The sequence below is a fragment of the Meriones unguiculatus genome, chromosome 15 (genome assembly GCF_030254825.1).
Source record: "Meriones unguiculatus strain TT.TT164.6M chromosome 15, Bangor_MerUng_6.1, whole genome shotgun sequence".
NCBI lineage: Eukaryota > Metazoa > Chordata > Mammalia > Rodentia > Muridae > Meriones > Meriones unguiculatus.
Genome location: NC_083362.1, coordinates 34,442,846 through 34,467,447, shown reverse-complemented (window position 1 = coordinate 34,467,447; position 24,602 = coordinate 34,442,846). Strand labels below are relative to the sequence as shown.

General features: G+C 37.0%; 1 protein-coding gene across 10 annotated transcripts in view; it reads right to left on the bottom strand.

Moving 5' to 3' along the window:
* Positions 1–24,602, bottom strand: part of Gulp1 (GULP PTB domain containing engulfment adaptor 1) — a 265,567-nt gene that overhangs the window by 78,011 nt on the left and 162,954 nt on the right. For all 10 annotated transcript variants that reach the window (XM_060368325.1, XM_060368326.1, XM_060368319.1 and 7 more), the window contains one exon: positions 24,079–24,140. In XM_060368325.1, coding sequence (XP_060224308.1) covers positions 24,079–24,140 — 62 coding nt within the window. The remainder of the gene's footprint in view (positions 1–24,078; positions 24,141–24,602) is intronic.

Genomic DNA, 24,602 nt, shown 5'->3' with positions numbered 1-24,602 from the left:
AATGCAAATAGATCCATACTTATCACCCTGCACAAAATTAAAGTCCAAGTGGATCAAAGACCTCAACATAAAACCAGACACATTAAATCGGTTAGAAGAAAAAGTGAGGAAAACCCTAGAACTCATTGGTACAGGAGACAACTTCTTGAACAGAATACCAACAGCATAGGCTCTAAGAGCAACAATCAATAAATGGGACCTCATGAAACTGAAAAGCTTCTGTAAAGCAAAAGACATTGTCATTAGAACAAAACAACAGCCTACAGATTGGGAAAGGATCTTCACCAACCCAACATCTGACAAAGGGCTGATATCTGGAATATATAAAGAACTAAAGAAGTTAAAAGGCAATAATTCAAGTAACCCAATTAAAAAAAATGGAGTATGGGGCTAAACAGAGAATTCTCTGTAAAAGAATATAGAATGGCAGAGAAACACATAAGGAGATGCTCAACATCCCTAGCCATCAGAGAGATGCAAATCAAAACGAACCTAAGATTTCACTTTACACTTATCAGAATTGCTAAGACCAAAAACTCAAGAGATAACGCGTGCTGGAGAGGTTGTGGAGAAAGGGGAACCTTCCTCCATTGCTGGTGGGAATGTCAACTGGTACAACCACTATGGAAATGAATTTGGCGCTTTCTTAGACAATTAGGAATAGTGCTACCTCAAGATCCTGTTATACCACTCCTAAGCATATATCCAAAAGATGTTCAAGTACACAACAAGGCCATTTCCTCAACCATGCTTGTATCAGCCTTATTCCTAATAGTCAGAACCTGGAAACAACCCAGATGTCCATCAACGGAGGAATGGATACAGAAATTGTGGTACTTTTACACAATGGAATACTACTCAGCAATTAAAAACAAGGAAATCATGGATTTTGCAGGCAAATGGTGGGATATAGAATAAAATCATCCTGAGTGAGGTATCCCATGAGTAGAAAGACACACATGGTATGTACTCACTTATATAGACCTATAAGATAGCATAAACATACTAAAATATGTACATCTAAAGAAGATAAACAAGAAAGAGGTCCAGGGGTAAGATGATCAATCTTCATCTAGAAAGACAAAGAGGATGGACATTGGAAATAGGAGAAAACAAGTAACAGGATAGGAGCCTACCATAGAAGGCACCTGAAAGACTCTACCTAGTAGTGTATCAAAGCAGATGCTGAGACCCATAACCAAACCTTCGGCAGAGTGTAGGGAATCATATGAAGGAAAGAGGAATTAGTATATCCTAGAGGGGACAGGGAGCCCCACAAGGTACAAATAAATCTGAGCACAGGGGTCTTCTATGAGATTGCTTATCAAACCAAGGACCATGCATGGATATAACCTACAACCCCTGCTCAAACATAGCCTATGGTAGCTCAGCCAAGTGGGTTCCCTAATAAGGGGGACAGGAATTGTTTCTGACATGAACTCATGAGCTTTCCCTCCCCCCGAGGGAGGAGCAGCTTTGCTAGGCCACAGATAAGAATATTGCAACCATCCTGAAGATACCTGATAAACTAGGGCCAGAGAGAAGGAGAGGAGGACACCCCCACTCAGTGGACTCAGAAGGGGGCAGGGAGGAGATGAGGGAGGAAGGGGAGGATTGGGAGGGAAAGAGGAAGAGGGCTACAGCTGGGATACAAGTGAATGTATAAAATTATTTAAAAATAAAAAATATTAAAAAAAGAACACATTGGAACAGTTAGAAGAGAAATAATGCAATGACTTTGTAGGGTACAGTTGTTTTCCACAGTAAGCGGAGATTTACGTGACCATGTGGAAGGAGTAGTTTCAGGGAGAGACAGAATCCTTTCCATTCACTGTGTTGAAACTTGAAAAGAGTAGTTTATTCTAACAGAAGTGCAAAGAATAAAACAAATTTAAAGTAATATTTTATGTTCATAGTAAGCTTCTGAAGGGACACATTGGAGCCCTTTAGATTTGTCTTTGCATTTAGATTTTGCTTGATTATTGCAAAACATTTTGTTCTACATGCTGATATATAAATGACACCATGGACAGAAGACACTTAAATACTCCATAGGATTTAAACTTTAGTGCTTTGAGTTAAGAGACATATTTGGTACAGCACCCCATTATACTTTATCTCAAGTTCAAGTATTTTGCTGTGTTTCTGTCACTTAAGAATATAGTTGTGTTGGTATCATTATGTAAATTCTTTATTTTACTACTGACACTCTAATTTATAACCAGTTCAAACACGTAGAGTTTTCAAAATGTGTCATGTTTTGATATGCCTTGTGATGCTGCCTATGATGACTCCCTCACTTCCATTGCTGAGATAATATCTCCTACTTCTTTTCTTATCATCTAGATGTGTGGAAATATGGAAGTTTTCTGAAACCAAAATACTTCCCACATAAGCTGTTGCTTAAATATTTGAGATGAGTCTTGTGACTAACAAAGGACCCCATGGGGCATTGCTGAAGTTTCTTTAGCTTCTGATATTTTGTGTATAATGTTCCTCTAATTATGTAGTATCCCCTTTCCTTTGAGTAAATGGCCATCCTCTCAACCATCTAATTTTGTATAATCCTTACGGTGAAATGTAGTGTGAGACAGGAAGGAAGGCATTTCATACACCTAAAATTTGACATGACAGAAAGTAAGCATTCACACATTCACGATTATTTACAGTGGCCTTACAAACTTGCTTCTTGGAATTCAGTTAAAATATTATTACCTTATAAACTGAAAGTCAAGCAAATTTCTTAAAATACACAATTCTAAAGACACATTTTCTATGAAAAAATTTATAGTAAAACAGATAACAAAATAATTTAAATTTTTAATATATTATCCCATTATTTTTTATTTCTGAGATTATAATATAATTACACTTCCCCTTTGCCATATATACTCATAAATGTAATGTGTTTAGTCTTTACAGTGCTACTTGTATGTATATTTTTAGGGGTGACCATTCAGTATTGGTTATCTGTAATGGCATGGTCTGTTACTTTGTATCTGATTGCTAATTATTTCATTCTCCAAGGTCGGCTTGCTGTCTTTTATCAACAGCCTATCAAATACCACAAATGTTTTGTAACCTTGCCGTCAAATAATCCCTGTTTGACCAATAAAATGCCTACACCTGGACAGGGCAAGAGTGAGGTAGGCATGGCCAAGGTTCATGGGCTTGGAGGACAGAAGGATCTGCAGGAAGGGGAGAGACAGGTACTAGAGGAGAATAAAACAGCACTGCACTAGGTTACCGTGGAGAGAGCCACTTGGCCAGAAAGAATTTACTCTGAGGATCCATGGTATTGGAGAGAAGCAGCCCAGCTGGAAAGCATAAGCACATACTTATGGAATTATGGATGGGAAGGAGCCCAGATAGGAATGAGTAAAGCAAATGGCACAGGAATTTGGGGCTCGGAGGTAACCAGATAGCTTGGGGAAATACATCTGCCCAACCCCAGGTTTAAGTCATATTAAAAAGAAAACAGGTTTCTGTGACCTTTACTGATACTGTAGTGAGATAAATAATAAATGCCACAAAGATTATAGGCTGTTAATAAACATTTATAGCCATTTTATTTTCTATAATATAACTGTACCTGACAAATTCCATATTATCCACACCCTTAAAAGTCATACTTAAAAATTGTTTGGTGGGGAGAATGAAAGAGCCACGGTCTGAAAGACTCCTGGCTTTCCTACACGGCCTTTCGGGACAGCACACTGCCTGCATCTGGCCCTCGAGTGTTTAACAAGCAGACATACTAGGTCAACCCGCATTCCGAGGGATCACATGAATATAAACCACAGCAGTTCCAAAATTCAGTGTCCTTTAAGATAAGGGGGACCATTATGGTGGCAAGAAGATTAGCCTACACCAGTCCCTCACAGGACAGAAGGCGATGGGATCACAGACATGGTACCACTCTGTATACCTCCCATCCCTGGAAATTATTTATAGATAACAAAATAATGAATTAATTCAGTGCTCTAAGCAGCTACTGGTCTCCTTGATGTAGAACTTTCATGGGAACTGCTGGGTAATCTAATCAGTAATAAAGAAATAAGTAGATAGATAGCAAAGAATAATTATTTACTGCTGTGAACAAGCTACCATTCTCCATAACTAATAGGAACTCTAACAAATACAAAATAATTACTTAATTTCATAATTTAAGTAAAACAATTTAATTGATTAAATAAGTGCCATGCTTGGGAAACGAAAACAAGGTATACCTTTCTGAGGAACTCAAGGCCAGCCTATCTACAGGACAAGTCTGGCTACAGAGAGAAACCCTACCTCAATAAAAACATGAATTATCTCTGTAGAAGAGTATATTTTCACTCCATACAATCTTGTTCTGATTTATCAACATAAAGATGTTTGCATATTCAATGAAAATAATATTCATCCCTTTTGAGGGAAACCAAAATGTAGCAGACCTTAATAAAAATTGGACTCCTAAGCAAAATCATTCTACACTTGAAATGGCTTTAAACTGGAGGACCAAAGCTATATTATTTTGAGAGAGAAGCATTACGCTTCTGTTAACTGGAAAAAGAAAAAGGCTTTGTATTCCATCCAAAATAATAAGGATCAGATATGACAAGGCAGCCCTCCTAAGGATCTTGGGTGCACGCAAAAGAAGGAGATGAAGAAGATCAAACAGAACAGGCAATATAATTTACTGATTCCTCTACATAAGAACAGCTCTGAGACAGACTGGGAAATGAAAATGTCTCCAGCATAACTTCAACTATACATAGACAATAAATCTTTGGCTAAAAAACCCTCAAGACTGAACATTGCCATTATTTTAAATGGCATAGGTAAACTGGTATTACAGTTTGGTATACAATCTAGACTGCCTTAAAGAAGGACAGATGTTTTTCTTCTGCTCATACAAAGAACAGAGAACCATCCATAATAGATATATGCATCCTGCACATCTCATGGATTTATACTTAGGATTATATAATACTTGTGAGTAATTATATGTTTTCATTTCAAAAGAACCAGGCAATGATGGATTGGATGCTGACACAGATACCCTGCCTCAGACTGCTTCCATTGCTCTTCTCCATCAAGGCCTGTTTCCAGAAGAGCGTCAAAGAAAGCTCCTGGGAATTGGACAAGCCTTGCGGATTGTTCCAAACAGGACTTCTCTTAAGCCTCAATTAACATTTAGATGACAAATGTTATCGTTAGCTTGCTTAATCATTTTTTTCCAAATTTATTTCAGCTCCCCAAAAGGATTCCTATACCCCCAAATCAACAGGAAACAACCTTGAGAAAAACGAAGTCCCATTTCTTTTAAGGCATGGTGGATAGTCTTTTGGTTGCTCTAATGGGCTATGGATGTTTGTTATCATTTAGAGGAGTTGGTTACAAGTTGTTAAAGTTCTTATTTAGAGAGAAAACAAGGTTTAAAAACTTAGACTCAGGGATTTCTCTCTTTCCTTTTCTTTCCTTTATCTTTCTTTCTTAGATACAGATAAAAGTATTGAAAAGAAAGAAAGGGGAATGTAGGAATATCTTATAAAAATAAGGGGATAAATGGGTATATAATTGAATCTACTCTTGAACTTAGAGAGATTATTATTCTCATATAAGGTTATTTTTGATACATTAGTATGGAATTCAAATTTAAGGTTATTTCTGATACCCAAAACATGCATATATATATATATATATGTATATATATACACTTACCAGAGTGTAAACATATATATCATATATATTGCATTATATGATATTATAGCAAAGCATAGCATATAATATAAATGGGTAGATAATAGAACATACTCTTGAACTTAGAGATATTGTTATGCTCATATAAGGTTAGAAAGAAGCAGCCCAGATAAAAAACAGAGGCACATATTTATTTATGAAAGTAGCTCAGATAGGAATGATTAAAATAAATGGCATGGGATGTGGAGCTAGGAGGTAACAAATAGCTTAGGGGTTATATATCTGCCCAACCTCAGGTTGGACTCCTCACTGAGAAAAATTATTTCTCCAGCACTCAGCATTCCTTAATGGCCTGTAGGTCTCTGTGTAGCCTGCTGGACTTCTTCCTATCCACTTTTTATATATTCATGTTGGTAAGCCATCATGGGTAAAGCATCTGACATCATTTTAACAAAAAGTATCTTCATTATCCATGAAAAAGAAACTCCACTGAGCTGAGTTGCTTAGAATTATTCTTTTCTGTTTATGTGCATTTAAAAATAATCAAATTCATTGACAGACTAATCAAAATCACTCATATTTCTCCCTCATAATGGAACTTATTCAGCTTTACTTTAGTTTCCCCTAGAAGATCTTCCAATACATTTTAAAATTCTGAATATTTGCAAATGGAAGTATTTTCTTCACTAATAGGACTGGTCTTGCAAACATTTGTGTTAGCAGATATAGAGCGAGTGCATTATAATAGGAAAAACAAAACAACGACAGCAAAAACCAGATATGGAACCAGAAAAGTGACACATCCAGATTAAGGTGCTTAATTATTTAAGATTCTATCCGAGGATCAAATAATTGCAGACCAGGCAGGCCCTTGCACCATGTGCTTTCCCATTCAGGTACCATTTCTTATCTGAGCCTGCAGAGGGTGAGGTGGGTGATTTGCGCTTCCCTTAACCTAAATCTCCTAGGAAGTAATTAGCTATAGCTGCTATACCTGTCTTCAGCAGTGAGCAAGTCTGTTACAGATAAAAATCTGCTTTGAAGAAAGGGAAGGGGCAGAAGCAACTGTGCATGTCTAGCAGCTTGCTTCTCCTATTTCACAGTGCTAAATCTGAACATGGTCTTCTTATTAAAATATGCAACTAGGCAAGTTAAAATCTCCTAATGAACTCGCTGTTCATGGAAAATCCCATCTGTAGTTGTGGCAGTAGCCTGAACTGTAGCTTTCCCCTATAGAAGGAATTTTATATTAAAATGGAAAAACAAAAAAGGAAAATGAACATTAGAATGTAGTAATAAGAATGAGGATAGGAAGCTTAAATACAAGAGTTTACAAAATGTGCCAGGGCAAAGAACTGTAGTAACTCAAAGACCTCTGAGATTAAGCTAGGGAAGGCAGCAGAGTCGAGGTACGCTCACAGTATATGCAATGCCTCAGAAAAGAAGAAAGATGTGACGAGACAAAACAGAACAGCCTACATGGTGTGTGTGTGGGGGGGGGTATTCAAAAGGACACAGCCGGAAAAGCAGAGAATGCAAACGTTGACCATTCCTATGCGTAAGAAATAGGTTACGACAGAAAATGCCGGGCTACTATCAGGACACAAAATGATGAATTTCACTTAAAATAGGCCACTCCTAGAATAATACCATGGAATTTATTGCAACAGCCTATTGTGCAGCAGAGATGAGTGTGACTACACAAGTGTATGACATGCATGAACAGCAGACCAATGGTAGCATGAATCTCCAACCTTCTGGCAAGACAGCATCAGCATTTACTACAGCAAAATCCTCAAGGCATTTAGACAAGGAATACCTTTTTTAGTTTCTGAAGGATTTCTGAAAAATATTGAGGAGAGAAAATGGTCTCCCTGAAAGACTCTTCTGTAAAAATAAAATATAAAAATCTAGTATTTCATCATAGCTATTTTGAAGAACACCAATCAATACATAGTTTCTGGTGGTAGCTTCCTGGAGAATGAGAAATATACAAGTGATTTTCAGAGACAAGATGTGTGGATAGTGAGGAAGTAGAAAACAGGGTAAAGGCTATCCTGGTGAAACAGTATTTGTGATACTGATACCTATAGTAGTCTTTACATTCATTTTTGCATTATTTTTATTTTTATTAATTACAATTTTTTCATTTTGTATCCGCCCTGTAGCTCCCTCCCTACTCCCCTCCCAATCCCAACTTTACTCCCCCTTCTCCACCCATGCCCTCCCCAAGTCCACTGATAGGGGAGGTCTTCTTCTCCTTCCTTCTGATCCTAGCCTATCAGGTCTCATCAGGAATGACTGCATTGTCTTCCTCTGTGCCCCAGTAAGTCTGTTCTCCCCTCAGGGGGAGGTGATCCAAGAGCAGGCCAATCAGTTCATGTCAGAGACAGTCCCTCTTCCCATTACTAGGGTACTCACTTGGACATTGACTTACCATGGGCTACATCTGTGCAGGGGTTCTAGGTTATCTCCATGAATGGTCCTTGGTTGGGGTATCAGTCTCAGAAAATACCCCTGTGCTCAATTTTTTTGGTTCTGTTGCTCTCCTTGTGGAGATCCTGTTTGTTTTTCCTATAAGCACATGCCTTTCCTCCAGAATTAGCCTACATAGTCCAGAATACTGCAACATAGGTTGAGTCAATGAATCTGTCTTCCCTCCATATATATTGGTCTGGAAAGAACACAAAGCCATTCAAGTTCAGCAGAGCCAGTAAGACTACATTCAGGCAAATGGTTTTGACATTGTGACACTCTAAATGTGACACTGCCAGGAATGATCTGGCAGAATGAGAACTCAGGCAACTCAAGGAGAACTTCAGTGAGAGCATTCTGATGATGCCAAGTGAGCTTTCAGAACTGCCTCGGTTTCTCAATCATGTCAACAACACACTCAGCCAATCAGGAAGCCAAGAGTTCTCAGCAGCAGCTCTGCTAGATGGAAGAAAATAAACTTCCTGAAAAGTGCTCACGGCCTGATGTAGGACATGATTAAGTGATATTAAGGTCTACTAATAGTGTGCTTGCAGGAATGATGGGTGCAGCTAGAACTCAGAAATAAGATCTAGGGGCAAAGCCATTAAGAAATGGGAAGTGGGTCATGAGTGTGTGCGAGAGCATCCAGTGGAAGCAAAATAAAGAAGCATCGTATGTAGGAGAAACCTAGTTGTCAGCAAATGCAACTAGGAAATAGTTAAAAACAAGGATAAAAAGAAAATACAGAGAATCCAAAGTTCCTGTATCATGAAAATAGAAGTCACTTGAAATCATAAAAAGATGAGCACGCTTATTGGTTATCAATGCAGAATGGTCAACCTTGAAAATGTAAACACACAACAAAACCAAACTCAGCATGTTGTATTTATAGCACATAGGAGTAATTATGGAAGAAAAATAGTCTATCAGCTTAAGGGGGAGACTTATAAGAGGTCAAGCGAGGGTAGCAAGGAAGGACTAGAACGATGAGAGGGAGGTGGGAAGCTTCCTGGCATAATTCTATTTCAATTAAAAACATTTTTAAAAGATTAAAACTTCTTTCACATCAACTGTTAAAAGAAAACTTCCAAATTTTAAAAAATGTACACTGTATACAAAATGACGTGGAAGACTCAACACTAAGCACAGCCATTATGTGGCTAAAACATAACAGTGAGGTATCAGGTGTCCCTAAAGAAAATCAGGTAACATCAGTGGCGGTGAGGGGAAACAAGCAGACTTACTTTTTTTTTCCCCCACAGAAAAGAGAGGAATCCTACTCATAGGGACTAATGTTCTGGGAGAAAGAAAAATTCAGAAAGACAGGAATCAGGAAGATACTCTGAAGTGGAAAATATTCCACAGAACATCACTGGCAGCTTTTAGGAAAGATCTAAAAAAAAAAAAAAAAAACAAGAAAACCCACAAAGTTAATCAAAGCGTTGGGCACAGACAAGAAATGGTTTTGAATGGCAGTGAGTGAGAGGCGTTGCAATATGAAATTAAGATCAAAGCATTTTGAAATTATGCTTTCAGAACTATATGTAGCTGATGTGAACCATGACAAGACAAAAAGTGAGAAAACAGGGCTGCTGAGAAATTTCATGCTGCCTGTATGTGCACACATTTGAGAGAGCCAGCTGGACAATGAGATCTCAGGGATGCCTTCTGCTCACCCTTCAGGAACCTTCCTGGAGCTAAGACCCATTCAGTCCAAGAGACACATATCTGGAATTTAGTAACTTGGTTCACTCTGGGTTTTTTTTGTTTTGTTTTCATCTGAGAATCCAAGTCAAATGGATTTTTTTTTTAAATAACATGTCTATTAGAATTTATCTTACAAAGCTAGATTTGTTATATGTCCGCTCAACCTCAGCCTCACTCTCCTATTTACAATTTGTTCAAAGTTACAATTTAGCTCTTCAATTATAAATATTAACAATTTTATTCTTACTGCTTTTTGGGAGGGTAAATGAGATGGTTAAAATGTGTTCACAAGATTACTGCTAAAAGTTATTCACTTACATTTAACCTCATTTCTGATTTAGATAACCACAGATGCTCATTTGTACAGAATAAATTTCTTGCAATATCATTAGGAGAAAGTTAACCCTGGGTCATTTTGACCTCGTAGAATTAGAATATGCTAATTTTAATACTTCTGTACTTTTCTGCACTGCCTAAATATTATCTTGTACCATATTCTGGCACACCACAGTTATTCATAGAAAATAAAAACCTATTAATGTAAATGGCTGACTTATACATGCTTTGAAACATTCTTTATCAGGCTGAGGCTGCATAGCTCACATCTGATCTGGTCTTCAGAACTGACAGTTCTACCGTTTTGCTATCTCAACTGGGCAAAAGGGGTTGTCTGATGCTATACAATGCACAAAAGGACTGACATAGAACCTATTTTTACTTCCTCGAAATGTTACTAAAAGTTCAAGAGAAAATGTGCTTAGTTCCCACAAAAAGAAAAGCAAAAACAAAATAAAACCAACAAAAAACTAGATGGTGATAAACATTTTCCTGGAAACTGAAAAAATAAAAATAAAAAAGACACAGATTCTTTTTAAATGTAAAAAAGACACAAAGCTGTTTTGGAATCGAAGTTTCTCAACTTCACATGGAAAAACAAAAAACTCAGAATTGCTAAAACAATCCTGTACAATAAAAGAACTTCTGGATCTCCATCCCAGATCTCCAGCTGTGCTATAGAGCAACAATAATAAAAACTGCATGATACTGGTATAGAAACAGACCGGAAGATCAATGGAATCTAATAAAAAAACCCACACACCTATGGACACCTGATTTATGACAAGGAAATCAAGACCATAAAATGGATAAAAGACAGCACCTTCAACAAACGGTGCTGGTCTAACTGGATGTCTACATGTGAAAAATGCAAATAGACCCATACTTATCATCCTGCACAAAAGTAAAGTCCAAGTGGATCAAACATCTCAACATAAAACCTGACATACTAAATCTGTTAGGAGAAAAAGTGGGGAAGAGCATTGAATTCATTGGTACAGGAGACAACTTCCTGGTAGGAATACCAACAGCACAGGCTCTAAGAGCAACAATCAACAAATAGGACTTCATGAAACTGAAAAACTTCTATAAAGCAAAGGGCACTATCAGCAGAACAAAATGACTGCCTACAGATTGGCAAAAGATCTTCAACAACCCTACATCTGACAGAAGGCTGATATCTAGAAATTAAATCTCAACAAACCAAAAAATCCAATTAAAATATGGGGTAGAGAGCTAAACAGAGAATTCTCAATAGAGGAGTCTTTAATGGCCAAGAAACACTTTAAAAAATGCTCAACTTCCTTAGTCATCAGGGAAATGCAAATAAAAACTCTTCTGAGATTCCATTTCACACCAATGAGAATGGCTAAAATCAGAACTCAAGGGCAACACATACTGGAGAGGATGTGGAGAAAGAGGAACCCTCCTCCATTGCTGGTGGGAATGCAAACTTGAAAAACTACTTTGGAAATCAATTTGGCACTTTTTCAGAAAAGTGGAAAGAGTGCTACCTCAAAACCCAGCTATACCACTCCCTGAGTATATATCTGAAAGATGCTCAACAATACAATAAGGACATTTGCTCAACCATGTTCATAGCAGCTTTATTAGTAAGAGCCAGAATCTGGAAACAAGCTAGATGTCCCTCAATGGCAGAATGGATACAGAAATTGTGGTACATTTACACAATGGAATATTACTCAGCAATTAAAAACAAGGAAATCATGAAATTTGCAGGCAAATGGATGGAACTAGAAAAGATTATCCTGAGTCAGGTAACCCAGAAGCAGAGATACATGCACAGTATATACTCACTTGTAAGTGGATATAAACCACATTATATCGGCTAAACATCCTAAAATCTACAGATCTAAAGAAGCTAAATGACAAGGAGGACCCTAGGGAAGATGCTTAATTCTCATTCAGAAGAGAAAACAGGATAAACTCTGGAACTAGTAGAAGAGAGGAAAACAAGACTGGAACCTACCACATACGTCCTAGAAAATACTCCAACCAGCAGAAGATCGAAGCAGATACAAAGAATCACAGACAAACTTTAGACAAAGTACAGGGAGTCTTATGGAAGAAAGAGAATATAAAAGGACCGGGAGGAGACAGGAGGACTTCCCCTATCAGTGGATTAGGAAAAAGGCTAGGAAACAGAGAGGGAGGAAGGATGGGACCAAGAGGAGATGAGAGAAGGGTTACAACTTGGATACAGAGTGAATAAATTATAAATAATTATTTTTTAAAAGAGAGAAAAAACATAACTTCAGTGCAATTTAAAATATGTGTATTTATACACTGCCTAAGAGATAAAAGATTATTTTGTTAAAATGTGTGTAAAAAATCTTCAGAGTACCCTGAGCTGGGAAGTTAGCTTGTCTATTGGAGAGCTTTCTTGTGCCTAGATAAGCTGGCCACTGCCTCAGGTCACAGCCTGGAAGCAGAATAACAGGGAGAGAGGCTGGAGGCAAGTGGCCCCCTCCTGCCATCCTAATCAATGCACTTGTTCCAGTGTTTACCAGGAGTGATATAGGTCACAGACAGATGTAGCTGTCCCTCAAGCCCCTCAGGCAGGTAAAAGAGCTCGTGTATAACATGCATGCATCCTTCCACTCCTTGAAATATTTTAGATTACTTATATCCTAATACAATCTAAACATTCTATAAACTCTTGATAGTCTGTACTGTTGAGGGAACTACCACAAGAAAAAATATCTGTATTAGTGCAGCTTTCCTCCAGACAGTTTCCTGCTTCCACGCAGATTCCTTTCCTGAATCCAAGATGCAGTCACAGGTATGGAAGTAGACCACAATCTAAAATGAGACTGCAGAATCCATTAAAGATACTGATTCAGTACTCAATTTGTATCATTCCTTCAATCCATGGGTTTCCTGCCAGAATTCTACCTTTCGTGATAACTCCTTTTTTATCCTCACTTCTCTTTTCTCCTGGATCTTTCTTTCAAAGAATGTTCTCCTCCTGCATAGGGTTTTTGCTGCAGCATATGGTGATTTTAGCCACTCATCAAAGCCTGAAACAATCTCGGTAAGGCTTCCCAACGTCTTCGCCATTTCTCAAACATTTCCCCAGTGTTTCGCTTGCTGCTCAGTCCCTTTGAATTCATTTTCAAGCTTCAAAATTCTACTGCTTGATGCTTAAGGGTCACATCAATTTGTGCTATTTCCAAAGACATTATTTGTCCACAAAAATGTTTTTTTTATTGTTGTTTTCACAAAATGATAGACATATCCAAACTTCATAAGATCCCTCTTATAACTGAGTGCCCTTATAGAATTCTGTAGGACTGTAAATCACACAGAGACATTTTGCAGGGAGCTTTTGTTAAGAGATAAAATAAATAAAAACAATGTGAGGGGAAGAAAATGAAGCCTATAGAGTGTGGCCTTAGGCCAAGAGGTGCAGTAACTTACATGCTCATCCTTCCATCTTTAAATGTTTGGAATGAACATACATGTTGCTAATGACAGTGCAGAACAAGTCTAAAATGACAGCTAACTTCTTCAGAAGGCCTTGGGCAGAGCTGCCTTTTATCATTCATTCTATATTTTAATAAAAAGTTTATAGTCTCATAAATGAAATAGATTATAGAAAACACTTCTGAACTTTGCAGGATACTTTTTCATATATTTTTGTGCCACAATTAGCAAACTTGGAAAATTCAAATATTTATGCATATTATAAAATTACATTAAAATGTCTTACAAATTTAGAATTCTATGCCATTTTCAGCATTCCAGAAATGTATTACAAAAATGTCATTTTTCTGTGCCTTTAATGGTCTCACAGAGTTCAGTCTGAATATACTTTGTGTTTCCCTTTTCTTTGACACAGTAGCAGGTATTATATATTTCTAAGATATGAATTTTCTTCAGCAAAGTTACAAACTAATATTAATATTTCACTAAAGCTTAATATCTGACACACTCATCAAAAGACCTTAGGTATTAATCAACTTGCTCGCTTAAATTAAAATCTTTCTTTACCATGACTCATTAGTCCACTTAATGGAAGAACTTTCGCTTCATTAACTTCTAACATGATACTCTCTAACACATTTTTAATAAGCCTCCACACATTTTTTTTTATCTAAGAGAAAAAAAATCACAAAATACTTTGCTTCAGAATGCACTTGTGGGAATCTCAAGATAATAGAGAGGTATAATCATCATGGTGCTTTTCTTTAATGGTCGAAGCTCTTATGTAAATTTACTAGACTGGCGGTATTCAATCTCTTGCCAATCTGAAAGAAACCTCATTCTCTCCCCAGTGTATCAGGTTGCCACTGTAAACTTTCACTGGTGTTACAATCTCTGAAGCAAGCAGAAAAATACATACATATACCTGTCATGGATTTGAAGTGGTTTGTTCTCTACTCTTTACACAACAGTAAAAACCTTAAATTATTTCCAGGTATATCAATGAGGGCAGACTCCAGAGTTGACAGATACTATCTATGATGAGCATATTATTAATAATATCATCCTGGCATATCACCTCAAATGTTTTGTGTGTGTGTGTGTGTGTACATGATAGACAGGTATGTGGATAGATAGAATTATACATGCATCTACACTTGTTAGAATCTTACAATAAACTAAGAAAATCCATGAAATTAGGAACCTGTTCAACAAATGAAAATAAAAAAATAAACAGAATAATGTATTAATCTGGTTTGGGTTAACAAAGTGGAAATTTCAGCCAAGATAGTTTATAAAGTTCAAATCACTGCAACAGGATACATTTGCTATAACCACAAACTTTTACTAGCAGTGTAATTTGAGATGCAATTCTTGTTCTTATGGGGTACAAAGGAATACATTCTTTATTTAGGATTTTTAGCTAAAAGTTTTAAACAACAGGAACCAAGATATTTTATGCAAGACCTAAGCTTTACAACGCTCTACCATCTCACTGAGACATTTGATACTGTGCCTTATTTTCGTGTTTTAACTCTTTTTAAAAATATACATCACACTATTGGCTTGATTTTGTTCCCTTTTTCTTTAACTTTGTCAAATAAGAGTTTATTGATTATAAATTTTTAGAGTCTTGGATGTGAGGCGTAGAGAAAGGCTAGCTAGAAGATGCCCAGCACACTGAGTCAGCATCCTCAAAACACATCTAGAGGAGAGCAACACACATTTCATTTCCCATAGGAAAAGCCAACATCACTAGAAAACACTGACATCTGATGTAACATCCTATTAAACGTTTCTCTGACATTTGTATTTCACAGTGTTTCTCATCACCTACATAGTTCTCATCCAAAATTCTTCATTCTTTTTCTGATAGTTCGCTCTCTTCAGAAAAGCCATAAGTTTTAAAGTCAAATTTGTTTCTATGTGGATTGGCTGATTTTCAGTGCCTACAACAAAGGAATGCCTAAAATGAAAAATAACCTGGCAATGTTCTTAAGAAGCCATTGCTTCATACATTATATTATATTGTACTTCATGCATTATATTTATAGTTCGCTTACGTTATACATACAAAGACCTGAGTATATACTTCCTGAGGAATTAGTCTAAAGCTTTGCGTTCACTAAGCAAGTGTTTTACAACTCCAGTTTCTGTGAACATATCCTAAATTTAAACATTTCACAAAGGATCAAGGCATCAGTCTTCTAGTTATTTATTTTAAAATAAAATATTTTAAAAATATTCTATATGAAACATTTGTCACAAGTCTTCATCTAGAAAATTGCTGTTACATGAATAGAATAATAAACTGATTAAAATAAAAATCTGTCAGCATTTCACCTTCATTTAAAAGACAGCTTTCCATTCCTGTCAGAAGTGGGAGGTCATGGAAATACAGCTTCTTTATGGATGATATCTTTGAAAGTTCCTGCTTTAATGTTCTAATTATAGCAATGGGAGATGAATATAAAATCCATATTTAGATCCTGTCAGCCTTATTTTCAAAATGTATTCAGACTCTGGGTGCTTCTATAGCCCTTAGTATGATTCAAGGAGCAATCACATCTGGCTTGTACTCAGTGAATATATTTTGGCTCCTTATGGTCAATTTTAGTTAAAAATTTGCCTTCAGAAATCAGACACACTTATAATCTCAAGCTCTAGGAGCCCAAGACAATGGTTTCAAGTTTGAGGCTAGTGTAGAATAAACACTGTGGTCCTATCGCATAAAACAGCCATAGAAAAGAAAGGAGGGAAGAAGAGAGGGAGGGAGGAAGGAAGAAATGACTAGACAATACAATTAAGTTGTAAGATCTTATCGCTGACCTTCATTTTTTTTGTACATTTTTTAATACTCTGTAGTTCCATGAATATTTGAAGAATGATTGTTAGAAGCTATATTCAACTAGGGTATGTGATTAAACTTCTTAACCATCTCTTCTACTGTAAATATACCAGCATCTGGCTCTAATGACATATACATTTAATGTTCTCTTTCAGGAAGCAGAGACAGACGGCATGCAGATCTCTGTCAGTCCCAGGCCAGTCGTGACTGAGACATTGTCTTGAAAAATGGTAGCTACTTATAGGCAGATTTTCACTTTTAAGTTAGTTAAATGTAGTCAAGTCTAGTCTGTTGAAAAACAGGTTACAGGTTACAATTAAAAAGTAGTGGCTTTCAAATTCTTTGACTAGATCATAATTCTGCAGAGTAAATGCACATTTGCCACACATACTTTGAGAGTTCCTTTCCTTTTTATATTTTATTCTGTCTGTAAAGGAAGGCTTCCAATGATCCACACTACACTGATTTCTTAATGCAATTTTCCCCTTACATTATAACTATAGACTAAAAGCTCTACAACAGAGTACAAAGGGAAATATGATAAATTTCTGGTGAGTTAGCACTAATTCTGTCACTAAACATAAAGAAGTTACCAAAACTAATGAACCTTACATAGTCTGACACTCACTAAATGATCCCCTAGTAGTCTATACTCACATGCATTTCAACATGGTTTCAATACAATGATCAAATGCAAAATTTTACAATCAGTACTCGTCAAAATGAAAGAAGGTGGGAAAAATGTATTCTTAAAAAGAAATTAAAGGGAGAATAATATTCAAGCAGAAAAATAAAAAATTGAAGATATCTCAAATGAATGTCATCATTTATTTCTCCAGGGGACAATCATGATATAACTATTAGTTAATTAAATAAAATTAAAATACTAGTTAAATATTGCTAACTATTCTGAAACAGTTCTGTTAAATTGATCTCCTTAATTTTAAAGCAGTTCATGCCTAAAGTGAAGTGAGAGCAAACTTCTAACAGCTAATCTTCTCTTTGAGCCAGTATGAAGGCAGGCCTACTCCTGTCCTGCATATGCACTCCTATGTGACATCCACTATTTGTCTGATGTTTAGGTCACCTTAGAATTATGACATATGTATCTCCTACCATTCAGTAAACTTATGAGTAATCCTGTGCCATTACGGTGATCTCCTAGGAGTTCTAAAGACTTCTTTCCCCTACGGACAAAATCAACTTTCATCTCATAGCAGAGAGTATTAAAATCTTCTACATTTAGTTTATGACTTCAAATGATTCTTCCATCCTCCAAAACATTTTGTTTCCCTTTTTAATTTTGTCTATTAATAGACTTATGACCGACAGTCCTATGTGTATATTCACCAAGTTCTAATGACAATAATTAGTCAAATTCTAATCTAGAAGCTGTAATAAAATTGTTATATAGGAATACTTAATACCTACAATCGATTAATACTTTATAGAAAAGGAAATTATTCTAGATGATTGGGGCAACCCTGATCGAAGAAACTGAAAAAGTCCTGGGAACAAAATAGAGATGGAATTAATATTCCCCAAAGGAAGAAAAGAAATTCTACCTGTGGTTTTCAGGATCAGCTCCTGGATAGAATTTTTAGCCAGCTCATCCTCAGTATTTTTCTTTTTCTGCTTAGGTTATCTCTGACTGTAATAAAACACTATGACCAAAAACAAACTGGGAAGGAAAAGGTTTATTCCTCCCCAACCTATTCCATCTTATAACTTTTGGGTCACACTCCATCATTGCAGGAAGTCAGAGCAGGAACTCAAGACAGAAACGCAAAGGTAAGAATGGAACAGAAGGCGTATAAGAATTCTGCTCACCAGTTTGTTCAGGCTGCTTTTTTATACACTCAAGGAAACCACCCATAGTTGGCATCATCCAAATCAAGAAAATTCCCAACAAACTTAACCATAGGCCAATTTTATGGAACTGTTTTCTCAACTGAGAGTCCCATTTCCCAAAATACTCTAGCTTGTGTTTAACTGACATAAAACTAGCCAACACAGTCCTAATGATACAATGTTGTGGAGATAGTTTTGATAGATAATTTTTAATTATATTTAGTTATTTATATTACAATTTATTCACTTTGTCTACCCCAGTCCCATCCCACCATCCCTCTTCTTCCCCATTGCCCCATCCCTAATCCATAGGGAGGACCTCTTCCCCTTCTTTCTGACCCTAGCCTATCAGCTCATCAAGGCTGGCTGTATCATCTTCCTTTGTGATCTGGCAAGCCTGCACTCCCCCCCGACCCTGGGGGGTGGGGGGAGTGATCAAAAAGCCAGCTACTGACTTCATGTGAAGAGCTTAAGTTAGCTTAGGTGATTCCATTTTGAAATGAGAAGCCATCTTGCCCAGGAGCTGAACTCAGGTACCAGGAAATATCACAGAATGTGCACTTGACAGAAAGCTAAGTTAACTCTCCTAGCAACAGCTTCCAGAAAATATCACAGAATAAATACTTGGTAGAAAACAGAGACAATCTCCCTGGCAACAATCAATGAGAATCGGTTGGGAAAATTCCTCCCAGTATCAGATGTAGTTTAGAAGAATGGCAATTGTGATAATGTGCCTCAGCTAGAGGGTCACCTCGACCCAATGACTTTTACCCAATCCTGTAAAACCAAGGCATGAACCCCCCCCCCCCCCCGCTTGCTGTCATGGAAACCCCCTGCTTGCACTTTTTCCCTTTAAAAACCCTGTTCATCCAGGGATCAGGGTATCACTTCTCTACTGCTACATCAGTGAGACTTAGTTCCTGAGTTCAATCACTCTCTTGAAATAAAGCTCTTTTGCTTTTGTATTGAGTTGTCTCCTGGTGGTCTCTGAGGGTCTCATGATCGTGGCATAACACATGTCAAAGACAGCCCCTGTACCTTCTGAACAGGGGGTCTAGGTCCTCTCCACGCCTAGTCATTGTTAAAGTATTGGTCTCTGCAGGCCTCCCTGGGCCCAGGTTTTTGGCTCTGTTTTTCTCTCTGTGGAGTTCCTGTCCCCTCCATGTCTTTTTATCTCCCTCTTCTTCCATGAGGTTTTCAACACTCTGCCCAAAGTTTCACCATGAGTCTCAGTATCTCCTTTGACACCCCGGTGGGTAGAGACTTTCAGAGGTCCTCTGTGGGAGGCTCTTGTCCTGTTCCTTGTCTTCTCCTACTTCTAATGTCTATTCTGTTTGCCCTTCTGAATGAGGATTAAGAATCTTCCCTAGGGTCCTCCTTGTTGTTTAGTTTCTTTAGAACTAAAGATTTTAGTATGTTTATACTATATTATATGGCTAATATCCACTGCTGCAGTTCAGTCTTCTGTCATACCTGCAGATAGAAATAATGATCTGGTTGATTTGAATTTGGGTAATCCTACCTCAGAGGGATGACTCGCTGCTCTCTCAAACTCTACAACTTTCTGTAAGTGTCATGTGAATGACAGAGGACATGATATGTGTTGTTTAGCTTTTGCCAACTTGACAAAAACTAGAGTCACCTGAAAGAGCACATCAAAAGATACACTCCAACAGACTGGCCTGTGGGCATGTCTGTGTTAAATTTTCTTGATAAATGATTGACATGGGAGGGCTCACCCCACTGTGGGCAGTGCCAGCTCTAGGCAGGTGGTTCTGCATAGTATAAGAAAGCAACTGAGAACAGGGAACAATCCAGTATTTCCCGATGATCCCTTGCCTCTGAATTTCTGCCTAGGCTTTCCTCGACGATGGACTGTATCCTGTTATACAAATAACCCCTTTCCTTCCCGAGTTCTCTTGGTCATTGTATTATCACAGCAATAGAAATCAAATGAGGACTTATTGTGACCTTTATGCTGGCTATTGTGCTCCTTATGATAACGGTCTACACACACATATAAGGCATCTTCTATAAAAAAGGGGGAGTTCATATGACTTGGAGAGGACAGGAGCTCCACAAGGACCAAATATATCTGGGCACAGGGGTCTTTTATGAGACTGTTTCTTCAACCAAGGACCACATATGGTTATAACCTAGAACCTCTACTCGGAAGTAGCCCATGGTAGCTCAGTTTCCAAGTGGCACCCTAGTAAGGGGAACAGGAACTATTTCTGACAGGAACTCAATGGCAGGCTCTTTGATTGCCACCCCATGCCCATCTCCCCTAAAAAAAAGAAAAAAAGTGCTCTCTTCTTGTTAGATTGTATGCCATATGAAAAGTCAGCCCATGTTCACAGGATGTGGGTCAGTACAGCATGGAAGATTACAGATCATGGAGAATACTTTGGGCTACATCCTAACTAACAATTATAGCCGTACTCAACTTTTCTATAACTGGACAATGCATTCAAACTTAAGAAGGCAATGCTAGCAATTTCTTACTTGAGTTGTTTTAGATATAAAGAAGGTAGAAAAAGTTTGAAATAATGTGTGATATAAAATAACTGCCCAGCTTTATTAACAACCATAAACATGTTTTTCACAGAACTTTTCAAAGTGACATGGTAGGCTTTTATTATAAGTGATTGGTGTATCAATGTAGAACATTATCACTAATGTATATTCATTAAACCCTTATAGACACTGGAGATTTATGGTACCAGTCTGTTTTTGCATGACTTCTGTTGCTAGTGATGCTTACAATGGTCCTGTATACTGACTAACAATGTTGTCATCACCTACAGGTTAGAAAACTAATGGTGAAACACTGCATACTTTGCTTATTTTCACAAAGACAGTAAGATGGAGACAGCTGAAAAGAAAAGTTTAGGTCTTTTTGACTTTAAAGTGTTGTTTAAAAAACTGAATGTGATAATATAGGTTATGCATTCATTATTTAAATGCCTATTGTGTATAAAGCATCTTTGACTAAAGCTTAGTAGAGCTTTTTGTTTCTTTTTTAAAGTTATATTTAATATTAGGTACAGTTTATTAACTTTGTATCCCAGCTGTATCCCACTACCTCATTCCCTCCCAATCCTCCCTCATCTCATTCCTGCCCCTTTCCAAGTCCACTGATAGGGGAGGACCTCCCCCCACCCCCTTTCATCTGACCCTGTTTTATCAGGTATCTTCAGGACTGGCTGCAAAGTCCTCCTCTGTGGCCTAACAGTACTGCTCCTCCCTTGAGAAGTGGGGAGGTCAAAGAGCCTGCCATTGAGTTCCTGTCAGAAATAGTCCCTGTTCCCCTTACAAGGAGAACCCACTTGGATACTGAGCTACTATGGGCTACATCTGAGCAGAGGTTCTAGGTTATATCTATACATGGTCCTTGGTGGAGTGTCAGTCTCAGAAAAGACCCCTGTGCCCAGATATATTTGGTCCTTGTGGAGCTCCTATCCTCTCCACGTCATACTGACTCCACCTTCTTTCATATGATTCTCTGCACTCTGCCGAAGGTTTGGTTATGAGTCTTAGTATCTGCTTTGATACACTGCTAGGTAAGAGAGCACATTTTTATCATAAGTCTACTAAAAATACAAAGTGCTACAAAGAGGGGAAATGAATGTTCTTCAGATTGCTGCAATTCTACTTGGTGCACATATGATATACATATTCACAAGTGAGGTCTATTTAAAACTCACAAAAGCAACTTGCTTTTCCATAATAAACTATGTGAAAAACAAGGGCACATAATAAAACCTAGCCACTCATTCATTCATTAAACAGCATCTGTGTGCTAGACACTGCTACAGAAGCCTTACAGAATGCTGCTAGCCCCTGTGTGGGAACGTGTTCTGTCACTTTTCATTAGGGTCATTTGTTTTACAGTTATCAATCTGGTATAGCACAAGCAATTTAATACTGTCTACATACAGATCTCCAAGGTCACATTAGCCTTGAAGTATTCAAATGAGAGATGGTGATTAGAACAGAGCCTCCCTAATTGTAACAAACCAGTATTTTGATATGATGCACTTAATTACAGAATATGAAATAGCCCTTGATAGTTCCATCTAAAAGATGTAATTGTATTATGACTGCCAAGGCTTGACTGAGCCGCTTAAAATAATAGTTGTCTAAATGGTATGTTTCTCTCTCTACATACAAATGTATATATGTATACATATATGTATGTATATATATATCACCTTCTATTTATGATAAATACTTGGTATGATAGGTAATAAAATTTTTCTTTGGCTCAATAGCGTTACACAATAAGTGGTGGTGATCAGCCTCCATGCTAATTTTATAAAGGAATTAGTAAATGTTAGAGGAATTTCCCAAATATTTCTGTTGCATAGAAGGCATTTTAGAGCATTTTTTTCTGTGAAATCACTTTTTTTTTTACTGTTCCTAACAAATCTTGATGCTGAGAACACAACCTGAGGCGGTTTCTTCCTCAAGTCTTTTGCATATTTCTCCCTGCTGATGTAGACATGAGACATCACTGTTCAGTTTGATTTTCTACTCAGTAAACTTCTCATTTTTCCTAAAAGAATGCCTAAGTCTATGCTTATTGTATCACAAAGTATAGTCTATTAATCTCTAAATCCTTAATCTCTCTTCTAAAATATTAAAGTTCCCTACTTCTTTCATGCTGTCTTCAAAGTCCAGCAGTACAAGCTTACCTCAGCCTCATATTTAAAAATCTTAAATATTACATTTGTTTCTATCTCTTCAAATTTTTGACTCAGATTTCTTTGAAAACTAGATCAGATCTTTTGCTAACTGCAAAGTCACATATTCTCTACTGTCCAGTTTATAAATTATATCCCATCAGAAAAATTTCAAACAATAGATCAATTCTTTAGAATAGTGGCATATGTATTAACACTTCTTCATCAAAAAACAGTAATGCAATGAAAGTGAAAATGCATTTTATCCTTTTATGGTTTACATGTCCCTTCTTCCTTCCCTCCCTCCCTTTCTTCCTTCCTTCCTTCCTTCCTTCCTTCCTTCTTTCCTTCCTTCCTTCCTCTTCCTTTCTTTCTTTCTTTCTTTCTTTCTTTCTTTCTTTCTTTCTTTCTTTCTTTCATTGTTGTTATTCTTGTTATTGTTTTTTCAAGACAGAATTTCTCTGTGTAGCCCTGGCTGTCCTGGAACTCACTTGGTAGACCAGGCTGACCTTGAATCCAGAGACCTACTTGCCTCCAACTCTGCTGGGATTAAAGGCATGTGCCAACAGTGTCTGGAGCTTCTTTTCTTGAATGAGAATTACATATGAAAACTGTATCTTACTTTCCCAGATTAGCTTTTATTTGCTGTCAGTGTACTACAATATTAAAATGCCTTTAAGGGAAGATAATTTTTAAGTTGCTTAATTTCCCAGAGGCAATGAAATTGTAATAAAAAAATAAATACATACATAAATAAATATTAATGACATTGCAAAAATTAAATTAAAAATGTAAATTAAAAATAGTCTATTATTAAATAACTCAATAAAAAGCATGAATGAAACACATGACTGTGGAGAAACTAGAGTATACTTTTTTTTAAAAGGACTATTTTCATGTTATTTTATTTCAGTAATATCAAATTAGTTTCAAATACCACTTACCAGGAAACGTCAATGCATAAGCATTTTTTTGTATTAGCACAACTATTCAAAACAACATCTAACAATGCAAAATCAGATAAAACCCCATTAACTATTTTACCTTTGCATTATAGGGGATGTAATGTTTTGATAGAGCTTCAGGCGTATGCATCCATGTTTTGTCTGTAAGAGAGAAAATGCAATATTGGATTAAACTACAAATTTCTATGATGGCGTATTCATACATTCTCACCTGAAGGAAGTCTCGCTGGGGAAAGAAGTTGAATTTCTTGAGCCTTTCTTACACTACGAAAGTAAGAAACTGTAACTAGAAATGATTAAGGTGTTTATTCTTTTCTTACAATAGAAGCCATTTGTTAATTTTGCTGGGTGTCAGTATGTAGACAAGGCTGCCTCAAACTTGCTATCCTTCTGGCATACACATGCACATCTCCTGTCCCCGTATTATAAGAACATGTGGTGGCTATGAGCAGTAACAATTAGGCAACTTAAGACAAATATCTTTCTTTTATTTAATGCTTTTATAATGCCAAGATATATTTCAAAATCACCAGATAATAAAAGTAATCTGTTCTTTATAGTTATGATAATTGGCAACAATATTTGCATACTCTAAATAGAAAA